Raw genomic sequence first — 21,823 nt, 5'->3', positions numbered from 1 at the left:
CGCGAGGGTGGGTTTGGGGAGAAGAAATGCCTCCCAAGCCACCCTCAAGTCCCAAATTCTTGAGGAAGAGTCTTTTCTACCCGCTCTCCCCAGCACCTGCTGCTTCCTCTGTCATCACCACTCACTGGGGAAATTAACTCAGCTCCATCCTCCAGCTGCAAATCCTCCAGCAAGAGTTATCCTGCTCCCTGTTCCCTTCACCTTTCCCGCAGGACAGCGAGGTGGGGACCCCCCACACCGTTTGGATTTCAATCCCCAGCAGAGCCTGTTCCCTATGGAGCAGCTCCAGCCCCCGGGAGGTTTCCCAGGTAATTCCCCTCGGGATTCTCAATCCCCCAGCGAAGACCAACCCCTTTTTAGGGTGCCAAAAGATCCTGCAGCAAGAGGAGCCGACAGAGCTGCAAACTCTTCTAGACAAGAGTGTTTTAAGACATTTTAAGAAACACTCGGCTTTTTTTGGGGAACAGGGAAAAAGCAGCTTAAATTAAGGCTAAAAATTAAATTAAGGGAAGCACAGAAACAAACCCTGCAAAAATAAAGCTTTTTACCAATCCAGCAGCAGCCACCCAGCTGTGGGGGCAGCAGGGACAGAGGGTGCAGGGTTCTCTTATAGACACATCTCAGAGAGGTGCAGCTTCTTCCACCCCTCCGACCTCAAAAGTCACACCTGAGGTGCTTCTGCAGCAGCTAAACCACAACTCCAATAATTGGGACAATTATCTGGGCACAGGGACAAGAAGAGGAGGGAAAAATCTGCTCCCAGCCCTCCCCAGGAACCCAAAGGCTCCATCTGGAAGGAGCTTTGCATTTAGAACAAGCCTCCAGCAGCACCCTCGGGGCATTAACAGCGGGTTAATTAACACGGGCTCCCACGGGGGGGAAGGCAGAGCAAGGCCAGGTTTAGGAAGCTTTGGGCTGGGAGGGCGAGCAGAGGCAGGCCCAGCTCTGCAGCAGCAGCTCCGGGTGTCCCAGGGCAGCTGCAGCCCCAAATCCCAGCCCAGGGAGGGAAGGAGGGAGGGAGGTGCCCACCCCAGGCTGGTGCTGACTCGCTCAAGGTCACACCGAGCCAAGAGCACGGCCCAGGATTCCCAACCCTCCACTGCCTGGATCGTGCTTCCCCCGAGGAACATCAGGGATTTAATATTCTCTCCACTGCTCGGCACAGAAAGAATAGAACACTTGGCTTTCAGCAGAGCTGCTCTGGCTGTGGCAGCAGCTGCTGTTTCCTCCCACCACCCCCACCCCAAAGCAGCCACCACGTTCTCTTTCCAATATTTTAATGAGTCGCTACATCTTACACTCATAATTATAAAAGAATAAGAATCCATAAAAATATTTTCTTTTCATAATACGCACTTAAAATACTCCAGGGCAAGTCGACGTGGTTCATTTGGGTGGGTTTTGTTTGTGTTTTCGTTTTGCCCCTGGCAGAACCCTTGGCTTGAGGGGGGGACGTGCTCCCCTGAGGTGTGATTGCTCAATCCCCCTCCCCAGAACTGCAGTTCCTGTTGCCCAGGTAAATAAAAACCAGGAGAGAGCATTGCTGAGTGGATGGGCGAGGGGGACCAGTCACTGACCCGCAGAGAACTGAAGCACAGCCAATTTCAGTGCACATTGGAAAGCTCGGGGGAGGACAGGGGGGGGTCGGGAGGCGGCACAGAGAACGGAGGGAGGGGAGGATTTGCATAAATATCATCCATCTTGTGTTGCAAAAACCCAAATGCTGCTGTGAGCTCTGGAGAGAGGCCCTGGCTGTAGCCAGCTGCCTGTGCTACCTGTTGGCACAACTCAGTGAGAGCGGCCATGAGAGGAAGGATCAGAGGACGCCGTTATTACCGGCCCCGGCCACTTCCTCCATCTGCTCTGCAAATTTAAACTGGAAAATAGATATATATATATATATAAAAAAAAGACTAGTGTTGCATGCTTCTGTAGACCTCTCTTCACCTCCCAGGGCTCCAGTGTGGCGGCAGGGCCAGGACACAGAGCAGATCCCCAGGGGAGCAGTAGGTAGTTGTCTCTTCCCTCGCACTCCTGGCTTAAGGCAGCTTCTGATTCGGCTCTTCCGTTTCCAACACAGGCACTGAGTTCTTGCAGGTGAGAGTTTGGGAACTGCACAGGTGCAGTGGAAAGGGAAAAGGATTGGGGAGAGAGAGAGATGGACACAAACCTCAGCCTCGGGACACAGACCACTGTCCATTGATTCCCAGGAGAGAGGGAGTAGCAGCAAAAAAAGCGTTGAACAGCCAGGCTGGAGGAGAGGAGGAGGACGAGCAGCCGAGCAGGGGCAGAACCTCCAGCGTGGAAAGTGAGAGAAGGTGGCACTGTCCAAAGGGAAGGTGCCCTCCAGCTTTTCCCCCTGGCCTGGGGGTTTATCCCCAGCCCAATGTGGGCACTCAGCCCCTTGTGCTCTGGGTTGGACTCTGCCGGGGAGCAGGAGGGCACGGGGCAAGGTGAGCTGTCAGTGTCCAGTTTGCAGAGGCTCGTGCTCTCAGAGGTATTCTTGTAGAAAGTGCAGCAGCGTGATTTCATAGTGCTCTCCAGACTCAGGGCACCGAATACTGTGTCTCTCGTTGGGGTAGATCTGTGCAGGGGCAGACACGGGGCATTGGTCACTCAGCAGGGACAGAAATATCTCTCCTCAGCCCTGCTCCCTCCCCATCCAGTCCCCACTGGGATAGAGAAGTGCCAGGGAGGGTCTGGAGCATCCCCTTCCCTCACTGACACCCCTGACAAGTGGGACAGCACAGCCTGTGGAGGAGGAAAGTTCCAGGCCCCAGGGCAGCAGCTCTGCCTGCACATGGCACATCTGCCAGCCATGGAACAGCCACAGTGCCACCTCCCGGCCTCCTCTCCAGCCCAGCGAGGTGCTCCCTGTCACCAGCATCACAGGAGGATGTGGGACATCTGCCTCCATCTCCTCCCGTCCCCAGAACACACAGCAGGGAACTTTCTCCAGATTTATGGGACTTCTCTCTCCACTCCTGTCCCTCCTACCTGCAGCTGGTAAGGTTTTCCAGCCCGGATTAGCTGCGATACCAGGAAGTTGGTGTGAAAAAAGTGCACATTTTCATCCAAAAAGCCATGGAGGATCAGCAAACGATTTGGCCTGGACGTGGGGCGAGAGATAAGGAGAGAAAACAGGATGAGAAACCAGATGGAAAACACAATGAAGCACCAGATAAAAGCTCTGCAGAGGGTTTGAGCAAAGAGCTGCCAGCTGGACAAGCCAAACCCAAGCAAGAGCAGTGCCAGGCCACAGGCCTCAAGCCCTCCCTGGCTGGGGGTGCCACGGCCCAGCTGCTGCCGAGTTAAAGCAGATCAGAACCCCTCCATCCCTTTGGGACTGAGCAGAGGGGGCACAGAGCAGCTCTGGGGCAGGCACTCACTCGTTGGGAAGCTTTTCCACGTGCAGAGCCACCGAGCCAGCCTCGTAGCCCTGCTGGTTGTTCTCGGGGACGTCCATGTAGCGCTCGGTGTAGCCGGTGTCGTAGGCCATCCACACGGTGACAGGGGCACCTGCTATGGCAATCTGTCAAACAGAGAGGTGCCACCACACAGCCTCCGTTATCACCTGCTGCACAGCCCAGGGTGTTCCCTGCCTTCCTGGAGAGGCTCTGGGCTGTTCTGTCACTCAGAGCAGGATTTTCCTCCTGCGATCCCACACACAACCCAGATTCCTCCTCTGCTGTTCCTCTTGTGCTCCCAGTGGGGAAAATTCCTGCACATCAGCACTAAAGGCCTGCCCTGTGCAGGGAGGACTGGTGAATGATCCACAAACTGTGCTGGGGACTTGGGATGGGGAACAGCACATTAGTATCTCCCTGTATGGCAGACCAAGGCCATCCCAGAGCCATCCTCCTGCAGCTCCAGCAGGAAAGGAGTTGGGAGCTCCAGGCAGGCAGGACAGGGGGACATTTCCACCACAAACAAGCCACAAGGCCAATTCCAGCTGCCAAGAGGGACAGAAGCTGAGAGAGCCAGGTGTCCCAAAGGTGCCAGCCCCACGTGCAGGCTCACCTTGAAGACGTTGGGTTTACAGATGAGCCCCATGAGGGACAGAAAGCCCCCGTAGGACCAGCCGTGGATGGCGACCCGGCTCAAGTCGATGAACCCGTATTTTTCTGCTACATAATGTAAACCTTCCACCTGGTCCTCTATCTCCACCTGGCCCTAAAAGGCAACGAGGAGGCTCATGTTAGTGGACTTGATAAATTTAGAAACTCGAGGCAGGAAGACTCACACAGGAAACGAGCAGCCACCACCCTCAGGAAGGACAGATGATCAGAGATTCCCCAGCACAAGGAGGACGTTACCATTTGGTTTTTCAGGGCCCCTTCAAACTTGAGGCCTCGCTGGCACGATCCCCTTCCATCAATGACCACCACAGCATAGCCCAGGGATGCCAACGTGTTCAGCCGCAGGTACTTGATGCCTTTGAAGGAGTTGTTCACCAGCTGCACCTGCACAAGGAGGGAGGAAGAGTTTCAGAGCTGCCTTCCTGTGCCACTGGAGGATCTGAGCTGGGCAGCAGCCACTCATCGAGCTCTCAGAGCCATGGAAATCTAACCACATGCTGGAAAAGTCAGCTGAGGTTTGAAGCAGAGGTCAAACACAGGGACAAAAAGAGTAGGTTTAGATTAGATATTAGGAGGAGTGTTTTGGTGGTGAAGCCCTGACACAGGGTGCCCAGAGAAGCTGTGGCTGCCCCATCCCTGGGTGTTTTCGAGGCCAGGCTGGATCTCTGAACCACCCAGGACAGTGAAAGGTGTCCCTGCCCATTGCAGGGGTGGCACTGGATGGGTTTAAGGCCACACCAACCCCAAACCATTCCATGATTCCACAACAGTGCTCACTTTGCTACCCAAAATCTTGACACACGACTGACTGAGCCCAGCAGCTCCCCATGGCGATTACCTGAGGGCCTCCATACACAAAGAGCACCGTGGGGTGTTTCTTGCCAGGCTGCACGTCATGGGGCTTGTAGACCATTCCATAGAGCTCCACGTCCGACTGGGTGTGGAAATGGAAGATCTCCGGGGGGACGTAGTCTGGGGGACAGCCTGCAGCAGGAGGGACACACACAGGGCTGAGGGACACAGCAGGCTCTGCTGCCACCCCCCTGAGCCAGATCTGACCAAATCTGACCCTGGGCAGGGCTCCTTCAACACCAAACCACACTGAGGGTTACCAAAGCCTCTCCCTGGGAAACACAGGGAAGGGATTCCACAGGAAAACCTCACCAGCTGGGAGTTCTCCAATAAACAGGGTGGGAGAGGGTAAGAACAGGGATGGGACAAAGTGTTTGCAGTAGGTTCAGGTGCTTCTGTGAGCTGTACCATAACCTTTAAACCCTGCAGTGCACAATGGAGCAGCCACTGCATCCCAGGTACTTGTCTCTTCCCACGTCACCATCACACAAATCCCAAATAAAAAAACACCTTGAAGTGTTCAAGGCCAGGCTGGGCAGGGCTTGGAGCAACCTGGACTAGTGCAGGATGTCCCTGTCCATGGCAGGGCATGAGAGCAAGATGAACTTTCATGTCCATTCTCACCCAAACCATCCAGTGATCCCACGGTAAAACCACATCCTTGTGGGTGTGTCAGCTCTGTAACAGCCCCGAGCACGACTTTTGCTCAGCGTGGGAAACACCTCGAAAGCCCACAGAGCATTTCCTGTGTGAGCTGACCACGAGCAATATCTCCCCCACAAGACACCACAATTCACCTTCCCTCAGAGTAAAGAACACTCAGGCCACTTCCCTCCCTTATCACTCTTGGCTTCTGCTGGGACAATTCTCACTGCAAAGCCCCAGGGGGACGTTTCTCCAGGACTTACTGGCTGCCTCCATCATGCTGGCCCAGAATTTGGGCTGCTTGTGGAGCGGGTCGTCCTCGGAGCCGCTGAGCTTGTAGATGTGCACGCAGGGAGGGGTGCTCACGCTGCTGTAGTGGCTGATGAACATGTCAAAGTTCTGGCAGGGAAAACACAGGGGAGGGAAGGAATGAGTCGTTGTTGCCATTCCCAGTCAGGATCCCTGTCAGGCAGGAGGATGGGGATCCAATAAAAACCAACCTGGCTCATGGAGCAGCTGTGGGAGAAGCCCGGGCTGGTGAGGCGCACGATCTCCCCGGGGCACTCGTAGCTGACCACGTAGAGGTGGTGCTCTAGAGGGGTGTCCTTGGTGCCTTGGAAATACACCAGCTTGGTGGCCTCGTTGACCCAGATCTGTGCCAGGAGACAGGGCTCAGGGACAGGCAGGGCCCAGCTCTGCTCCTCTGCCAGCCCAGAACACACACAGACCGTGACAGGGCTGCCCAGGGCAGGGGCTTGAGGGGCTGGGGAACACACACAGCACTTGGGGAACTGCAGACAACACAATGCAGGGGCAGAGAGCAGCCCCTCAGCCTGTTTGTTAAAGACTCAAAGCATTTGATTATTAATGGGCATAAAAAGCTGGGCTTTGCTCCATGCACGTTAAGAGGAAGCCATCCTCTTAACAAGGAACATTCTGTGCTTATGTGGCACCTTACAGAACCATGGGGTCATTCAGAAAATGGGAAAAGCCCTCCAAGATCAACCATTAACCGTGTGCACCACTACCCCACACCCTTCTGAACACCTCCAGGACTGGTGCCTCCCCACTGCCCTGCACAGCCTGTCCCAGTGCCTGATCACCTTTGCAGTGAGGCCATTTCCCCCATCTCCACCCTAAATCCCCCTGGAGCAACGTGAGGCAGTTTCCTCTGTTCCTGTCCCTTGTCACCTGGGAGAAGAGCCCAACTCTCACCTGGCCACAGCCAGCAGGGCTGGATTAGAAAGGCCCAGGTACCTTTTTTCCAGCCATTGTGGTGATGAATTCCCATTTGTGGGAGGACCAGTCTAACAGCTCTCAGCACCAAAACTTTGAGACACATTAAAATAGGTTTTTTACTGTCCAGATAAAGCTGTTTCTAAAAACCACCCAGTCAGGCAGGAACAGAGGCGACAGCTTTTAAATCCTGCATTGATCCAGCAACAGTAACTGAACTGTTTTTCCACCTTACAGTTTCCAAATGCTATTTCTGGCTAACCCACAGTTTGAAGACCCCTGTGAACAGCAAAGGGAAAAACATATCCAACTCAATTGGCCAGGAAAACCAGGCAGAGCCCTGTGGAGCAACAAATGCATCAAAATAATTGCTGCTAACACAATTTTAGCCATAACACATGCAGGGAAGAGCTGTGGCCAAAATCAACAGCATGTACAGTGAGAATCCACATGGGGAGGGACAGCAGGTTAATTGCAGATTGAGGAAAAGCAGCAGAAACCAAAAGCTTGGAGCTGTTGGTCTTTTAAAAAGCGAGAAGTGAAAATCCAGATTAATTGGAAATGAACAGACAAGGTCTTTATTTTGACAGAAATCACCTGGGAGTGTTAAAGATCAGACTCGAAGTTAATTCCTGAAGCAAAAAATGAAACTGGGTTTCTACAAGATTAATAAAAATTCATTTCTGGCTGTTCTGCAAGCGACAACAGATACAGCTTCTCCATATTCTAAATTGCTTTATATTCCCCAGCTGCCTTCTTCCTAAAGGCTGTGCTGAGGGATCAGCTGGAGACCAAGAGTTCACTCCGAGTGCCAGGACACATTTCCACATGGCAAGAACTCATTGGAGTTAAAATGCCTCAGCAAAGGCAGCAGTCCCCGGCTCCTCCACAAAATGGTTCTTTGTTGCTCTTAAACCTCAGACTTGTGTCCTTTTTTATGGCCTGGCCCACTCCTGGGATTTACCTAAGGAGCAATCCGAAGTCTGATTAAGAAGGCAATCAGCTCCATGTGCACTGGCCTACAGCACTTCTGGGGAAAGCAGAGGCAGCAATAAAAACAGCAACAAAATGAAGCTTAAGCAGTTCTAGCAGGTCCCAGGAGTGAGGGAGGACTCAGGCCAGGACTGGGGGCAGACAATGCAGAGCTGAGACTCTGCAAGAGAATAAAAATAACCCCTACCTTGGATCCGTGCCTCGCCAGCACCTCCCACTCCCCAGCAGTCAGGGCAACCTCCTCCTTGATGGGACATTTGAAATCATCTGCAAGAGAGAGCAGGAGGATAAATCCCTGCCGTCCCCAAAGGACAGGACAGGCCAACAGGAGCCCCCAGGGCTGCAGCCCTTACCCTCAGTGTGGACACAGGGCTGTCCCCAGTCGTGGCTGCCTGGCTTCAGCAGGGCTGTCACCCTGTACAGGTGGCAGAAGCCCGTTTTGCACTCGTTGGCTCGGATAAAGCAGAGCTCTTCCTCCTCCCCCTCCGGCTGGATGAAAGGATAGAAGATGTCGTGGACCTGCCACAAAAGATGAGAAACCTGTGAGTGACTTGCTTGACCAAACCAAACCCCTGGTTCAACACCAGATTTGGGACTACTGAGTAGCCAAGCTGCTGGAGCAAGGACTTAACTGGACACCCAATCGACAGGAGAATGGTTAAGTGAGGGGAGGAAGGGGCAGCCTGTGTTCTCCTCCCAGCCCCGAGCCTCTTACATTTATCCACACATCAGTGGTTTCTTCATAGATCACAAATGGCTGGACATTTTCTGGCACAGTTTTGGCAAATTCAGCACGCTGCTCCTCATTTTCTGGGACTGGAATAAAGAGTGCTGGAGGCAGGAGGACTAGCTGGAGCCTCTGCTGAGGTCTGTCTAGGAACATAGCCCAGGCACTGGGGAAAGAAGTCGGAGGTGAATGTCAGCACCACAAAACAGAGGTCCCTTTCCAACACTGGGAACACGCATCCCCTTTCTTCCCCCCGCTGCCAGAAAGGATTTGGGCATCTGAATGCAAAGCTTTTCTCATCACTGCTGCTTTCTAATCCCCTGGAAGCTGTGCCAACACACACGTACTGCCAGACAGCTCTGGTATTTCACAGGGGTATCGCTCAGACGAGATGTCTGACAGATCTGGCAGCGCCTGCTCCAAGGGAGCACTGCTAACACAGCTCTGTCTCCAGAATGGAGCTCCTCCTCGGACACCCCTCCAGCAGGAAGCACTGTTTGTGCTCCAGCTCAAGAGATCACCCTCCAAGAGCTCCGTCTACAGCCTCCTCCTCCTCCAGGCAGAGGCACAGACCCAACACGAGTGCCAGGGGAAGGAGCTGCTTCGAGTCCCAGCCCTGCTCCCCTCCCAAGGAGAGTCCCTGGAAGTGGTGCTGCACTGCAGGCTCTCAGCATGACAGATGGCACAGCACAGCCACCCCAAGGCCTGCGAGAGCATCCAGGGGAGTTTCATCAGCAAAGACAGATTTGAAAAGAGCCGGTTCTCCCCCAGCGCTGCAGGATTTCAGGAACTGAGATATTCAGCACATTTAGATAAGCTCTGGTGCAGAACATCACAATCACCTCTGGGATTACCTGCTGGAAAGATCTCTAAATTTCCCTTCCAGAGCAGAAAATTAATGACGAGTTACAGAATGCCACCTTCAAAGGCAGCCAAGTCACCTTAACTTAATCTGCACACACACACCAGTTAACAGCCAAGCCAGCTTGGGAGGGGGAAAAAAATTAAGAACTTTAAAATTTCAATCGGATTGAAGTGAACTCTGTAACTCTTCAGGCAAGAAGTATCCCATTTGGAGCAATAGCCAGCCCCAGAGCAATCCTCCCCTTTGGACAGGCTGCATGAAGGACGTGGCACCACTGACCCTGTCCTGTGATCTGGGCTTTTTGTGCCAACAAACAAAGATAAAACTGTCCACAGAACACCCCCATCTTCAGCATTCTATCTGTGTTAAACACCTTCAGCTCCAAAGAATTCCCCAGGACGCCCCACTTAATGCATCAATGTCATTTAACTCTGGTTGTGACAAACCCCTGTCACTCTGCTCTGCTTCATTCCTACTTTTAGGACGTTACAGCACTGAAGAGGCCAAATATTCATGTGCCATTTCTGGCACTCAGGGCTTTAAAACCAGGTCATGAACACAGCAGAAGCACGTCAAGGGTCTGCAGCCACAGGAGCTCTTGGGACAGTTATTTTGGGAGGAAAATGGACTCACAATTTGCCATCCCGGGTCCATCCAGCACGGGCAATGTACTCCACAGTGGGAAACAAGGCAGCAAAGGGTTGCACCAGCTCTTTGTCCTGAGCACACACAATCTGCAGCAAAACCAAGGGCCAACATCAAATCAGAGCTCATCACCTCCTCCCAGGGAAGCTCGGGGAGATGGCAGAACAAGGAAGTTTAGCTACTGGCATCAGCAAGGGTCAGGCCAGGAGGAGCAAGCCTGGCTACAAAGAGCAGGAAGAGAAGGGAAAAAGAGGCTTCAAAGCAGAATGATTTTGGCATTCAGCCACAGGAAAGGACACAGGCAGGGACTGAAGCCCTGGGTTAGACCTGGCTCCAGCCCTCCTGTCTCTGCCATGGTGTGCCAGGCAAGTCCCACTTCCCCCTTTCCCTCCACACTCCCAGCTGAATCTCCCCCAGAATATTCTTCTCAGCATTTTCAAGTCTTTCTGTTTCTTGGATAAACACATTAGAGAACCAGGTTATTACAAGAGAATAAAAAAACCCAGACTAACACTATTTAGGATTTCTTTGTGACCTTGTTTTAACCTTAGGGAGCATCAAAAACCTTCCTGTGCAATGTCCCCTTCTGAGTTATCACTTACCTTACCCTTGCTGTCTGTTTTAAATTCTGCCAGTTTCAATGTAATCTTGGGGTTTTTGCTGCCTGCAGAGGAGAAGTGAAAAAAAACACCAAGATGATCAAGTTGAACATTCTGTGGTTACACAAAATACAGCTTCTGAAGGAGAACTGCCCCTGGTCCTACTGAAATAGCCCTGTGTGAATTTACAAATATCAAATATGAACGTGAGCAAACACCAGAGTCGTTCTGGGAATGGGAACAGTTTGCTTTGCCTTCCCTGGCTGGCTGTGCACGCTCCCAGGAGGGAGAGGAGGATGGGATTCAGAGTGTATCCCACAATGAGCCATCAGATATATTCCACTTCCTCAGCAATCCTTTCATTTAGGGCTGGGATTTAAAGTTCAGCCTTTCTTGCAGCAGATTTTGGGATCAGAGAGTCAATTAGGGCTGAACATTTACAAGCAGTTTCTACATCCCAGTAAGTGCCCAGATTAATGATGCAAAGTTTATAGCCCCAATTCCCCTGGTGATTCCAGCAGGAGTCCAGAGCTCAGCCACGTGTCTCACTCACCTGTCCTGGGGTACCGATAGGAATCTGTTTTTCTCTCCTCCAAGGCGGGTGAAGGAACATGAATTATCTCCACCTCTGACTCATCCACTTCCTCGTACAGGATCCGCAGTGTTTTCAAATCCTCTGAACCTGGGACAGAGAGCAGGAACGTTATCAAAGAGGATTTCCTGCTGTTTCTGGGCTTGCCTGGAGCACTGGAGCAGAGGGAACACACCTGTACAGCCCCAGCTCTCAGTGACCACCCGCAAACACCCCACAATTACAATCCCCTCAGTGCCTTGTTCCTTCAGGTGATCTCCCCAGGAACAACACAAAGCCAGGCCAAAGGAAAACCATGCTCAGAAGCTCACTGCTAGCAGGAGGCAGCAGTCACAGGGCCAGATTTGATGAGCACAACAGTGACTGACCTTCTGTGGCAGCTGTGGGACACCACCAATAGCCCGTGAACCGATCAAACTCCTCCTGAATGACAAAAGTGGCTACACCAGCAGACTTGGGGTCATCCAGAACATTGGACAAGCCTGGAGAGGAACAAAGACCAGACAGCATTTGAATTTTGCATTTACATCTCCTTGGAAAAAATGCTGACCCAAAAGACAGTGATAAATAAGGCAGGAATGTGGGTATTGCAGGCCAGGATCCTCAGCAGGAATTCCCCTCTGGGGCAGGAGGAAGCCCCATTACCTTTGTGGCAGTATGTCAGCCTCCTCTCCTCTCCTGTCTCGATGTTTGCCACCCACAGGTCGTTGTTGTTAATGAAGGAGAAGAAGGCTGGGTCAGCAGGGCAGATTTTGGGATCCATCCGTGGCCCCGAGCACTGAGTCTTGATCTCCAGAGGCTTCATGGGAGATACCTGCAGCAAGAGACCCACACAGAGCTGGGTGTCACATCAGGGAAACACCTCAAACCAGAGAAAAACCTCAAATCAGCCCAGGGGATGATGGCAAACGTGGCCCTGACAGGACACAGGAACAACCACCATGACCAAATGGATGAAGATGTGGAGGAGCCAGAGAGATGCTCCAAGGGCTGCAGCCCCTCTGGAGCCAGGCTGGGAGAGCTGGGAGTGTTCACTGGAGAAGAGAAGGATCTGGGGAGACCTGAGAGCTTTGCAGTGCATGAAGGGGCTCCAGGAGAACCTCCTGTGAGGGTGGGCAGGCCCTGGCACAGGTGCCCAGAGCAGCTGTGGCTGCCCCTGGACCCCTGGCAGTGCCCAAGGCCAGGCTGGATGGGGCTTGGAGCATCCTGGGGCGGTGGGAGGCGTCCCTGGGACAGTGGGAGGTGTCCCTGCCATGGGAGGGGGTGACACTGGGATGAGCTTTAAGGTCCCTCCCACCCCAGTCCAGCCTGGGACTCCACGTGCAGCCACCTCCAATCCAAACCATCAGGCCCCTTTGAGGTGACACCCATGAAATCCCTGGCAGACTCACCATGAACCCATTCTTGCCCCCATCTCGGCAGTGGAAGAGGCTGTTGCTGGCCTGGAAGAGGAACAGGCCACTCTCACTGTGGAAATCGTAGGATGTTATCCCAAAGACACCCAGCCTCTTGCGTTCCCTCAGGAGCTCCTCCTCTCTGGAGTACATCCCGTGGTGAGGGGTTGCCTAGGATTGAAGGAAAGGAATATCTGAAGGGATTTGCAAGGAGAGGAACGTTGACAGGAGTGCTCTGAGCCTGTCACAACACCCCAGCTCACACAGGCAGCACTGTCAGGGTACAAATCCCCAATTCCTGCACTCCAGGCTACAGCTGGGGGGTCCAGGAGGCCTAAACCCACCAAACCCCCCCCCCAATTTCCCCCGCAGAAGGGCTGAGCTGTGAATCTCTCAGTCCTGCAGTTGGCACTTGAGCACCAAGTGAGAACAGCTGCGCTTGCTCTGCTTATGCAAATCAGATGTAACCAATTAACTTAATGACGTTATCTGCAGCCTTCACAAACAGTTTCCATGTCAGACACTGCAAACAAAAGTTCTTCCGGGATCTTGAATTACCCTGGAGAGAATTCGCAGCCCAAATGGGGTCAAGACAGATAAATTCTGTTCCACCAGGAACTTTTTAAGTAGGGGGAGAAAAGACCAACACCCTGCAATGCTGTCAGTGACAAAGGACATGAAGATACTGAAACCAGGGAGGGGGAAAATTCCCTCCCTTTCTGGTGCACTCACAACAGTGTAAGGCAGAAGCAGCAATTTAAACTCAACTTGCCCAACGTTTCAGAAGCAGGAAGGATGACAGACCCCACACAGATGTCCCCACCACTGCATCACCCAGTTTCCCCAGGCTCTTCCCACTCTGGCTCACCTGAAAGTGATCCAGCATCTGTTTCCAGGACAAGAGCAGCAAGGCCTCCTTCCGTACCTTTTTGGGAATCTCTGAGTAAAGGAGGGAATTCTCTCTGCTACCATATGGCATTCCTATTAGGGGGACAAAAGCACCATCCTGCTTAAGATGAGTTAGCCAGGACAAAGAGGCCCACGAGCAAATTCAAACAGGAGTCTGAAAACAGAGGGGCTGGGGCTGCCCAGAGACCTTTACCCACATTCCTCCCCAAGCAGCTCACAGATCAACCCCAGAATAACACCTAAACCACTCAGATATTCACTTGTTTGGAATTTTCAAAGCAAGATTTAATACCCCACCTCTCCAGAATGTATTAGGTCCAATTTTCCCCTCCATGCCCCAGCACCACTCCCTGAATGAGTGACTCAACATTACCCTCCACATTTCTCACACAGAAATTTACTACAGGGACCCGGTTCAGGCCAAGGCAGCAGCTTGCAAGGGGGGAAGGAAGAGCTTGGAAGCTCCACAGAGCCCATTCAAATGTGAAACAGTATCCTGCAGAGTCAAAAGACCTTGTCATTTTACATAAGCCTTTGACTGTGGTTATCAAATGAGCTCCTGGCCTTCATCCAACTTCCAAAACAACCATCAAATATCCCCACACGTGATTTTGACAGATTCTACAAAAACAAAGACCATGAACTTGCCCTCTGCTTATGCTGTAGAGACTCCCTGGATCAGAAATTCACACAGGGATACGTGCCCTGATACTGCCTACTCTGCACATGTTCTGGGCAGAACAGAGAGGATTTCTGAGCTGGCTGACCCAGCAGCAGTTACTTCAAATTAAAACTGAAATATTAATAAGTGCTTGGGAAGCAGAGCAATATGTGAGGATCTAATCCTCAGAGATGCAGGAACACCAAAGTGCTGAGCATGTGGTGTTTAACATAAGCAGCATCTGCCACGATACAACAGAGAACTCAGTGGGGATGGCCCAGGAATGATTGAAGATGGCCATGGAGGAAAAACTGCAGAGGGGAACAAATGACTGATCTGACACTCAGGCAACTGTGACCTGGACTTCTCTTCCCCTTATGTTTGAACTTTCTCCAGTGACCTCAGCCTGACTACAATCAACTGGCATTTACAAGGGAAATATTGCCCTCCTCCCCAAAAGAGACTTTGCTTTGCTTCCAGTTCAACCCTACAGCAAAGTTTTCATCAGGAGTCTCCATCCACTCCTCAGTTTCATTTAAACACTTTAAAATGTTCTTTAAAGCTGGGGCAGTAACAGCACAGTGAGTTAGACACTTGTGAACTCACAGGGTGCCCAGAGGAGCTGTGGCTGCCCCATCCCTGGAGTGTCCAGGCAAAAGAATCAGCATTTAAATCAGCATTTACCCTTTATTAGGGACATCTGAGCGGAGGTACCCTGGGATTACCTGGCTGATGCTGATCTGAACTGAGGGATTAATCTGCTCTAAGCCCTGCACATTTCCTTAAGGAAGGAAACACTGAAAAGGCACTCGTGTATCCTCATTCTGGCTCCTGGAACAGTCACACCCTGGCAGAGCACCAACCACCCAGTAGCTGGTTTGGTTGCCATTTCATACAACAGAACATTAAAAAAAAAAAAATAAAATTAGCCACTTAGCTCTTTAATCATCTAGATCAAAACCAGTATCAAAGTGAACTGGAAACACATTCAACTTTAAATCAAGCCTCAACTGCTCAGACTTGACAAGAAAAATGTGCCAGCTCTGGATCCTGCCCTTCAGAGCTGCACTTGTGTCCCGAGAATTTATGAGAACTACACAAATCAAGTCACTGGCACGCAGGAGCTGCTCAGTGACAGAACAAATCAGTCCCTCAAATCCAGCATCCCACAGTGACCTACAGTCAAAACCTGGAAAAAGAAGGGAAGAACAGCAGGGTCACTTCAGGGCAGCAGTCACTGCACTGAGCTGCACACCCAGCAATTTTAGTTCTGGCCCAGTAATGATCAGCTCATGCCCCAAAGCACAGCAAACTCTTTATAGCCTATAAAGCCTCCCATGTTACCAGCCACAAAATTATCCAGTCACTAAAATCCCAACAACTCTGTCACTAATTACACCGTGGCTCCATCTGTAACAAGGGACCTGCACAACACGGAATTCTGCTTTCAGCCCCACTGAAGGGAAGGGAGATTTCCCTGCAAAGGCCAGGAACAGCTCATTCCCACCTCAATTCTCTTCCCTGCTCCTGAAAGCATCCTACTCTCATGACACTTAATAAAGCAGGAGACACCACCACCCTGCCATTAATATGTTGCAACATATGATGAGTCATTACTGACAGCAAATTTCTTGGAAAGTCAGCCTGGTTAAGGAAGCAAGTAAATCCCATTTTTCCCAAGCTACAGAGGCACGAGACAGAGGGAGGACACAGAAGTGCTGCCTGGCCACCACTTCCCCTTGTCACAGCTGATCCCTGTGTGTTTGAGGCTTGTCTGGGACTGGGGAGTCCCTGCTCACTCCCAGGCTTTGCAGAAGATCCTGCAAGTCTCCAGCCACGTTACCCAACCTCAGTTCCCCAATCTGACAAAGGGAGAGACCCCTCCCATCCCTCCCCGTGCCTGCTGAGCCTGGAGGAGCCCCACGTTCCCCCCCAGAGCCTTACCCAGGTAATAGAGACGGTGGGAGTGCGGGCTGGACTCCTCTGTCTTCCTGACAAACTGGAAATCATGGGGAGCTTTGTTCACTATCATGCCCGAGTACTTCCTGCTGCTGTGAATAATGTCACGCAGCCCATCCCAAGAATGCTTTTGCACCTGGAATTGGGAAGGCACATCCTCCATCTCCACCACTTCGGAGCTGTCCGAGAGCGTGTCCACTGCAGTCATCCTTGCTTCTCCTTCAGAGCTGGGCAAAAAACTGAGGGAGGAGCAGAGGGAGAGAGTTAAGCCTTAAAATCAAGCAGGTGCTTCTTAAACTACAGATCCTGGGATTCTCTGCGCTCAAGGATTACATTTTAAACACACTGAAAGGAAAAGTCCATCTCTCATCCCATATGGAATCTGTAAGTGCAGATATTGACCTCAGAAAACTCCCTCTCTCCCAGGGCTGGCTCTAGGAATAAACTGTTAAAGGAAGCACGGGCAGCAGATTCTGGTGCAGACAACAAGCAGCTTGACTCAAAGGAAAACCACTCCAGGAATTCGGGTGGATATGTCATCAAGGCCATGACCTACCATAAAGGCAATAAACTCCTGCCCCGTGAAACCACAGAAGTGGAATCCCCTTCCTATCCCAAAGGAAAACATTCCTATCCCAAAGGAAAACCTGCCCATCACTTGGGCAGAGAGGCTCAAACCCAAGCACAGCAATTCACTTACCTGAGGAGATACCAGGCCAGGACTAAAGTAAGAGAGATGGGAAAACAGGGAGAAAAAAGTGCAATTGCTTTGCTGAGAGAGAGGAGGCAGCAGGGCCAGCCCCTGGTTGTGTCCTGAGAGAGGTGGCACACATTCCTCAGAGATTTCCAAGGGAGCAGGTGTGGAAGGAGAGGACAAGAACCGCCTCCACATTAACACAAATGTTAATTTGAGGTGAGGTGGACCCACAGACTTGCCCAAGGTCAGTGATGTCACCCACAGCAAGGCAGGAATGAGCTGAGGACTAGGGAAACCTGTTCCTCACACCCCACTTGAGGAGTAGGATGTCCCTCCAAGAGGACATTTGAGGGGTTTTGGAGGTACCTGAAAGAATGTTACAGAGAATCTCAGAAAAACTTCAGTTTACTGGACAAAATTAGCCTGGAGAATTTTGCTCCAAGGAGACAGAATCAGCCTTGTGCAAGGGCTGAAAATGTAACATCTCCTCAGACTCCTAAATCCCTAAATTGTACAAAATGTGCCAAAAGTAACACGAGAACAAGCTCCCAAAATAATTCCGTAGGTACTCCTGGTACCTACTGCCCAGCAGTAAATCCACAGCTTGAAAATGGATAAAGAGCAGCATTTTCCAATCAAAGGCAGGCAGGAAGCCCAAGTGAAACCACAAAAGGGAACATGATGGGATGTTCTAAGGCTGTGTCTCTGTGGCCTCTGCCTGTGCCCAGGCTCTCCACTGCAGCAGCTAAAATCACAGCTGAAGGCAGCACTGCTGCCTGTCAGAAACACAAGACAGACAGACCATGAAAATCCATAAACTGAGTGCAATTCTCCCAAGCCCACCCCACTGCAGGTCAGCTCAGGCAGTGAAACACTCTGGCTTTAGCTCACAGAGCCTGGCCCTTGGGTTACTCTCCCCCAGCTGATGAATCCAGCTCGCTCAGCCAGGCCGGCTCCTCGCAAGCAAAAGTTTAACCTTTAAAACCTGTCTACAAATGTGATACTGTTACCTGAACTGGAGCCTGGAGCCCCTTCCAAACTCTACTGCCATGATTTTATCGTGTGAACAGCACAGCTCTAAGCTTGGCACTGTTCTGAAACCAAGGAGGGGCAAAATTCCCTCCAAAGCACCAAATCCTGGTGATTTGGGCACAAGAATGGAGTGGGGAAGTGAGAAAAGCAAAGTAGCCACCACACAAACTGAGGTGAATGTTGGGAATTACCACTGGCACTGCTGGAGCCTGGTGGACTCTCACAAAAATCACAGAATGGTTTGAACTGGAAGTGACCTTAAAGATCATCCAACTCCAAACCCTTGCCATAGGCAGGGATATCTCCCACTAGAAGGTAAAAAAACCCTAAAACTCAGGTCCTGGCATGCTACAGAGTAAAAGGAAACTCAGATTTCTGCCCCTGTCACCACAGCCACCTCTGGAAAAAGGCGTAGTCAGTATTTGGCAACGCTGCGTAAGTAAACAAGTGCAAGGAGTAACTTATCTCAGAGCAGATTTGGGGATTACATTACTCAAACGTGAGCTGGATCATGACACCAGTTATTAACCACCTTAAGACAGGCAGCAATGGCACATCTAAGATTTCCACCTTGCTGGAGGAGCCCTGTCCCTTCCACCCCACGCTCAGGCAGGGACTGAGGTGACTCAGGGCTCTTGCAGGAACAGTTGTGTGCTCTCTCCACTCCCAAAAACATGGAGCTGCCCCTTTGGGGGTCTTTTAATGCCACCTGTGCCCTGTCAGGGGAGGTGGAAAAACCACCAAACCCTCCTCTGGGGGAAGGTGTTAGCCTGGAGGGGACAACAAGCACAGGTGGGGGAATCAGAACCCGGAAAAAACTGGATATTGGAAGTGAGTGAAACAAGTTATTGTCCTGAGTCACTTCCTGACTCACACACAGATCCTGCCACAGGGCTCCCCGGGCAGGACTGTGCAGATGGGGTGTCTCAGAGCCCTCTCAGGGCAGAGGGGATTGCTGCTCTGCCCCACAGCACACAGAGTCCCCACGGGGACCTGCACGTACCTTCTCCAACTTCCTGCAGTCTCGTTTTCCAGACGAACCCTCTTTATCTTCTGCATTAACTACTCAGAGAGCTGGGCAGGACAGGAAACTGGGGAGGAAGAGGGGAGAAAGGAGATTTCATACAACTGCTGGGTGAAAAGTATCTTCCACAGGTCACATTTCCAGCTGAGTGGGGAGGTACAAATAAATCCTTGGGTTTCACTCCTTGGTCCAAATCTGTTCTGTCAGCACAGCCCTGATAAATCTGAGACTGAATCTGAGCAACGAGGCTCAGGGAACTCTGGGGTGCGCCTCGTTCTTTCCCAGAAAATTCTCTTTAAAATCCAAGACTCTTGAATACTGAACCTTTCTGCCATCCCCTTCCCAAAATCCTGAATTTCCTGTAAGTATCAGGTGCTAAAAGCTGATAAAGCAGAGCTCTGGTCCACACACTCAGAGGGAAGAGTCAAACAAAGGACACACCATAAGGAGCCAGCCAGAGGGTCACAGTCCCACCTGGGATATAAAAAACTCATTTATCTTCCAGGACTGAATACCGTTTCCCTCCTGCCACGAGGAACCCTGGGTGCCCACACCAATCTGCTGTCCAGGAGCACAGGGAGGTGCTTTACTGCCCTCCTCTCTCCCCAGCTGCAAAACCCTTCAGTTCTGAATCACAGACACGCTCAAGACCCACCACTGCCTTTTCTCGAGGCTCCTGCTCTCCCCAAACAGCCCCTTCTCCACCAAAAACACACTCACAGGGGAGCAGGGGAGACAAAGCATCACAAACAAACTGCTCAGCTGCAGAGGAGGGCAGAGAAGGAAGGAAGCAGCTGCATTCAGCAATTTAAGGGCAGTTTTTGATGCAGGCACGAAGGGCAGCAGGAGGGATGCTCAGGAATGCTGAGTAACCTGGTCTGATCTCCCAGCTGACCCTGCCCTGAGCAGGGGGTTAGAGCAGAGGCTTCCCCAGGTCCTGCCAGGCTGGGCTGTGCTGTGATTTTAATGATTCTGAGGGACACCTCAACCCTCACTGCACCCAGCACAGATTGTGCATTTCACACAGGGGAGGAACAGTGAAATCCTGAACCCGGAAAAGAAAAAAAAAAAAAAAAAAAAAAAAAAAAAAAAAAAAAAGAAACTGAGAAAAAAAGACAAAAGAGATCAGGAACCAGCGTGAATCACTCGGGAAGAGCCAACAGGAACAGAGTCACCTACAGGAGCCCTTACAACGTGTCCCCGCCGTGGCCGGGAGCTTTTAAGATCTCCAAAAATTAAAGCAGCTGAGGGTGGGATGAAGCGGTGGGGATTTATCCGGAGAGAGCTGAGCTCTGGAAAAGGCTGCCAGCAGCCCGTGTCCCTCTGCAGCTCTGCCCTTGGTGCAGAGGGAAGGCCGGGATTTGGGACAGCGGGAGAGGGGAATCCCCGGGTTTGGAGCATCCTCTGCCCCTCATCTCCCCCCTGCAAAGGGCTCCTCCCGTGGGACAGCAGCGAGACCCCCCGGGCTGCGGGGGGCACATTGACCCCTCTACAAGGGCAGGGGGTCCCCCCACAGCCCCATCCATGGGCAGCATATGGGGGCAGCGAACTGCAAACCACCCCCCGAAGGGCAGAGCTGGGGGCGAGCAAACATCCCCCGGGGCCAGCGAACGACCCCCGGGGCGAGGAGAGGCCGCCCCCATCCCCAGGGGGGATCAGCCCAGGGGAAGGGGCGAGCACCGCACCGGGGGCACCCCCAGCCCGGGGATGAGGCCCAGGGAGCGGGGAAATGCCCCTCACCCGCCTCAGAGCCGCGGGCCCCACCCGGCCCTGCCCGTCCCCGGGGCGGGACCCCCAGTCCCCGCCATCCCCGCCATCCCCGTCCCCTCCTCACTCACCGCGGGGCGCGGCGCCCTCCCCGTGCCGGGCCAGGGGGGTCGGGGGCGGCTCCTGCTCGGGAGGGAGGGCGGGGGAGGGAGGGGGCGGCGGCGGCGGCTCCGTCAGTGCCGCTCCATGTCCCGGGCGCGGGGCAGCCCCGGAAACGGGGGCGCGGGGGCGGCGGCGGCCACGGCGCGACCTCTCACCCGGCGGCGGAAGTGCCGGGAGCGCGCGCGGCGCTGGCGGAGGCGGGAGCGCGCCCCGGGCGGCGCGGGAGGAACCATTGCCTCTGACTCGTGGGGGGGGGGGAGATGGCAGCGGGAGTGCGGAAATCACAAAATTACAAAATCGCACGGGATAGATGAGGTGTTGGCAAAGAGGTCTGAGGTCATCGTGACCGATAGTCACCTCGCGGTCCGCACCACCGAGCTAAGTCTGTCCTTAAATACCTGCAGGGACGGTGAGTTTGCCGCCTCCCTGGGCTGCCCGTTGCAGTGTGTTCATGGGGAGGGTGGGCACAGAGAGAATTGAGGCTGATACAGGGTAAAAAAAAAAAAAAAAAAAAAAGCACGGAGGGAAGATTCGCCCTCAGAGATGAACCTCTAATTCAGCATTTATTGCCGTCGTGGGGCGGCTGTGGAGCTATTCTCATCTTTTATTGTGCTTAATTCCCGCTCGGGGAGAATGGTCGGGTCCCGCGGGGTGATGTTGCTCAGGGAAGCCGGGAAAAGGTGTACCAACGGGCGTTGGTGGTATAGTGGTTAGCATAGCTGCCTTCCAAGCAGTTGACCCGGGTTCGATTCCCGGCCAACGCAAGTTCCTTTTCTTTTTTTTCTTCCCCCCTCCATGCTATGATATATTTTTTCCCCCCGTTCCTCATCGATCCGAACCGAATTGAGATGCACCGGCACGCGGAGCGCCCGCCCGGCTGCGCTTTGTCCGCTTGAGCCCCGGCGGGAGGCGGGCGCCGCTCAGCGATGGGGCGCCAATGGTGCCGGTTACTTCTCTTCCCAACTCGCGGAGACGGCGGGAAAAAAATAAATAACTCCAAATTAAAACAAAACAAAACACCACCCCAAAATACTGAAGCTCCTCC

At 52.6% G+C, this 21,823-nt stretch overlaps 1 protein-coding gene across 2 annotated transcripts; it reads right to left on the bottom strand.

Moving 5' to 3' along the window:
- Nucleotides 1-1,270: 1,270 nt before the first annotated feature.
- DPP9 (dipeptidyl peptidase 9) lies at nt 1,271-20,802 on the bottom strand. Of its 2 annotated transcripts, XM_083879765.1 has the most exons (22): nt 20,748-20,802; nt 18,889-18,976; nt 16,293-16,395; nt 16,142-16,196; nt 13,496-13,608; nt 12,625-12,798; nt 11,879-12,047; nt 11,602-11,715; nt 11,195-11,323; nt 10,645-10,706; nt 10,031-10,131; nt 8,521-8,698; nt 8,159-8,324; nt 7,993-8,072; nt 6,077-6,229; nt 5,840-5,975; nt 4,918-5,063; nt 4,317-4,463; nt 4,021-4,173; nt 3,390-3,532; nt 2,998-3,109; nt 1,271-2,584 (listed from the first exon to the last, which is right to left on the bottom strand). In XM_083879765.1, exons 2-22 carry the CDS (start codon nt 18,942-18,944, stop codon nt 2,492-2,494), a joined length of 2,583 nt encoding a protein of 860 aa, XP_083735891.1. In that variant the 5' UTR covers nt 18,945-18,976; nt 20,748-20,802; the 3' UTR covers nt 1,271-2,491. The 2 variants fall into 2 exon arrangements, with proteins under 2 accessions (XP_083735891.1, XP_083735890.1); XM_083879764.1 differs by having other exon boundaries at nt 16,142-16,395.
- Between the last annotated feature and the right edge of the window lie 1,021 nt (nt 20,803-21,823).

The sequence above is a fragment of the Zosterops lateralis genome (genome assembly GCF_965231275.1).
Source record: "Zosterops lateralis genome assembly, chromosome: 29".
Lineage (NCBI taxonomy): Eukaryota > Metazoa > Chordata > Aves > Passeriformes > Zosteropidae > Zosterops > Zosterops lateralis.
This window is presented reverse-complemented; position numbering and strand designations above follow the sequence as displayed.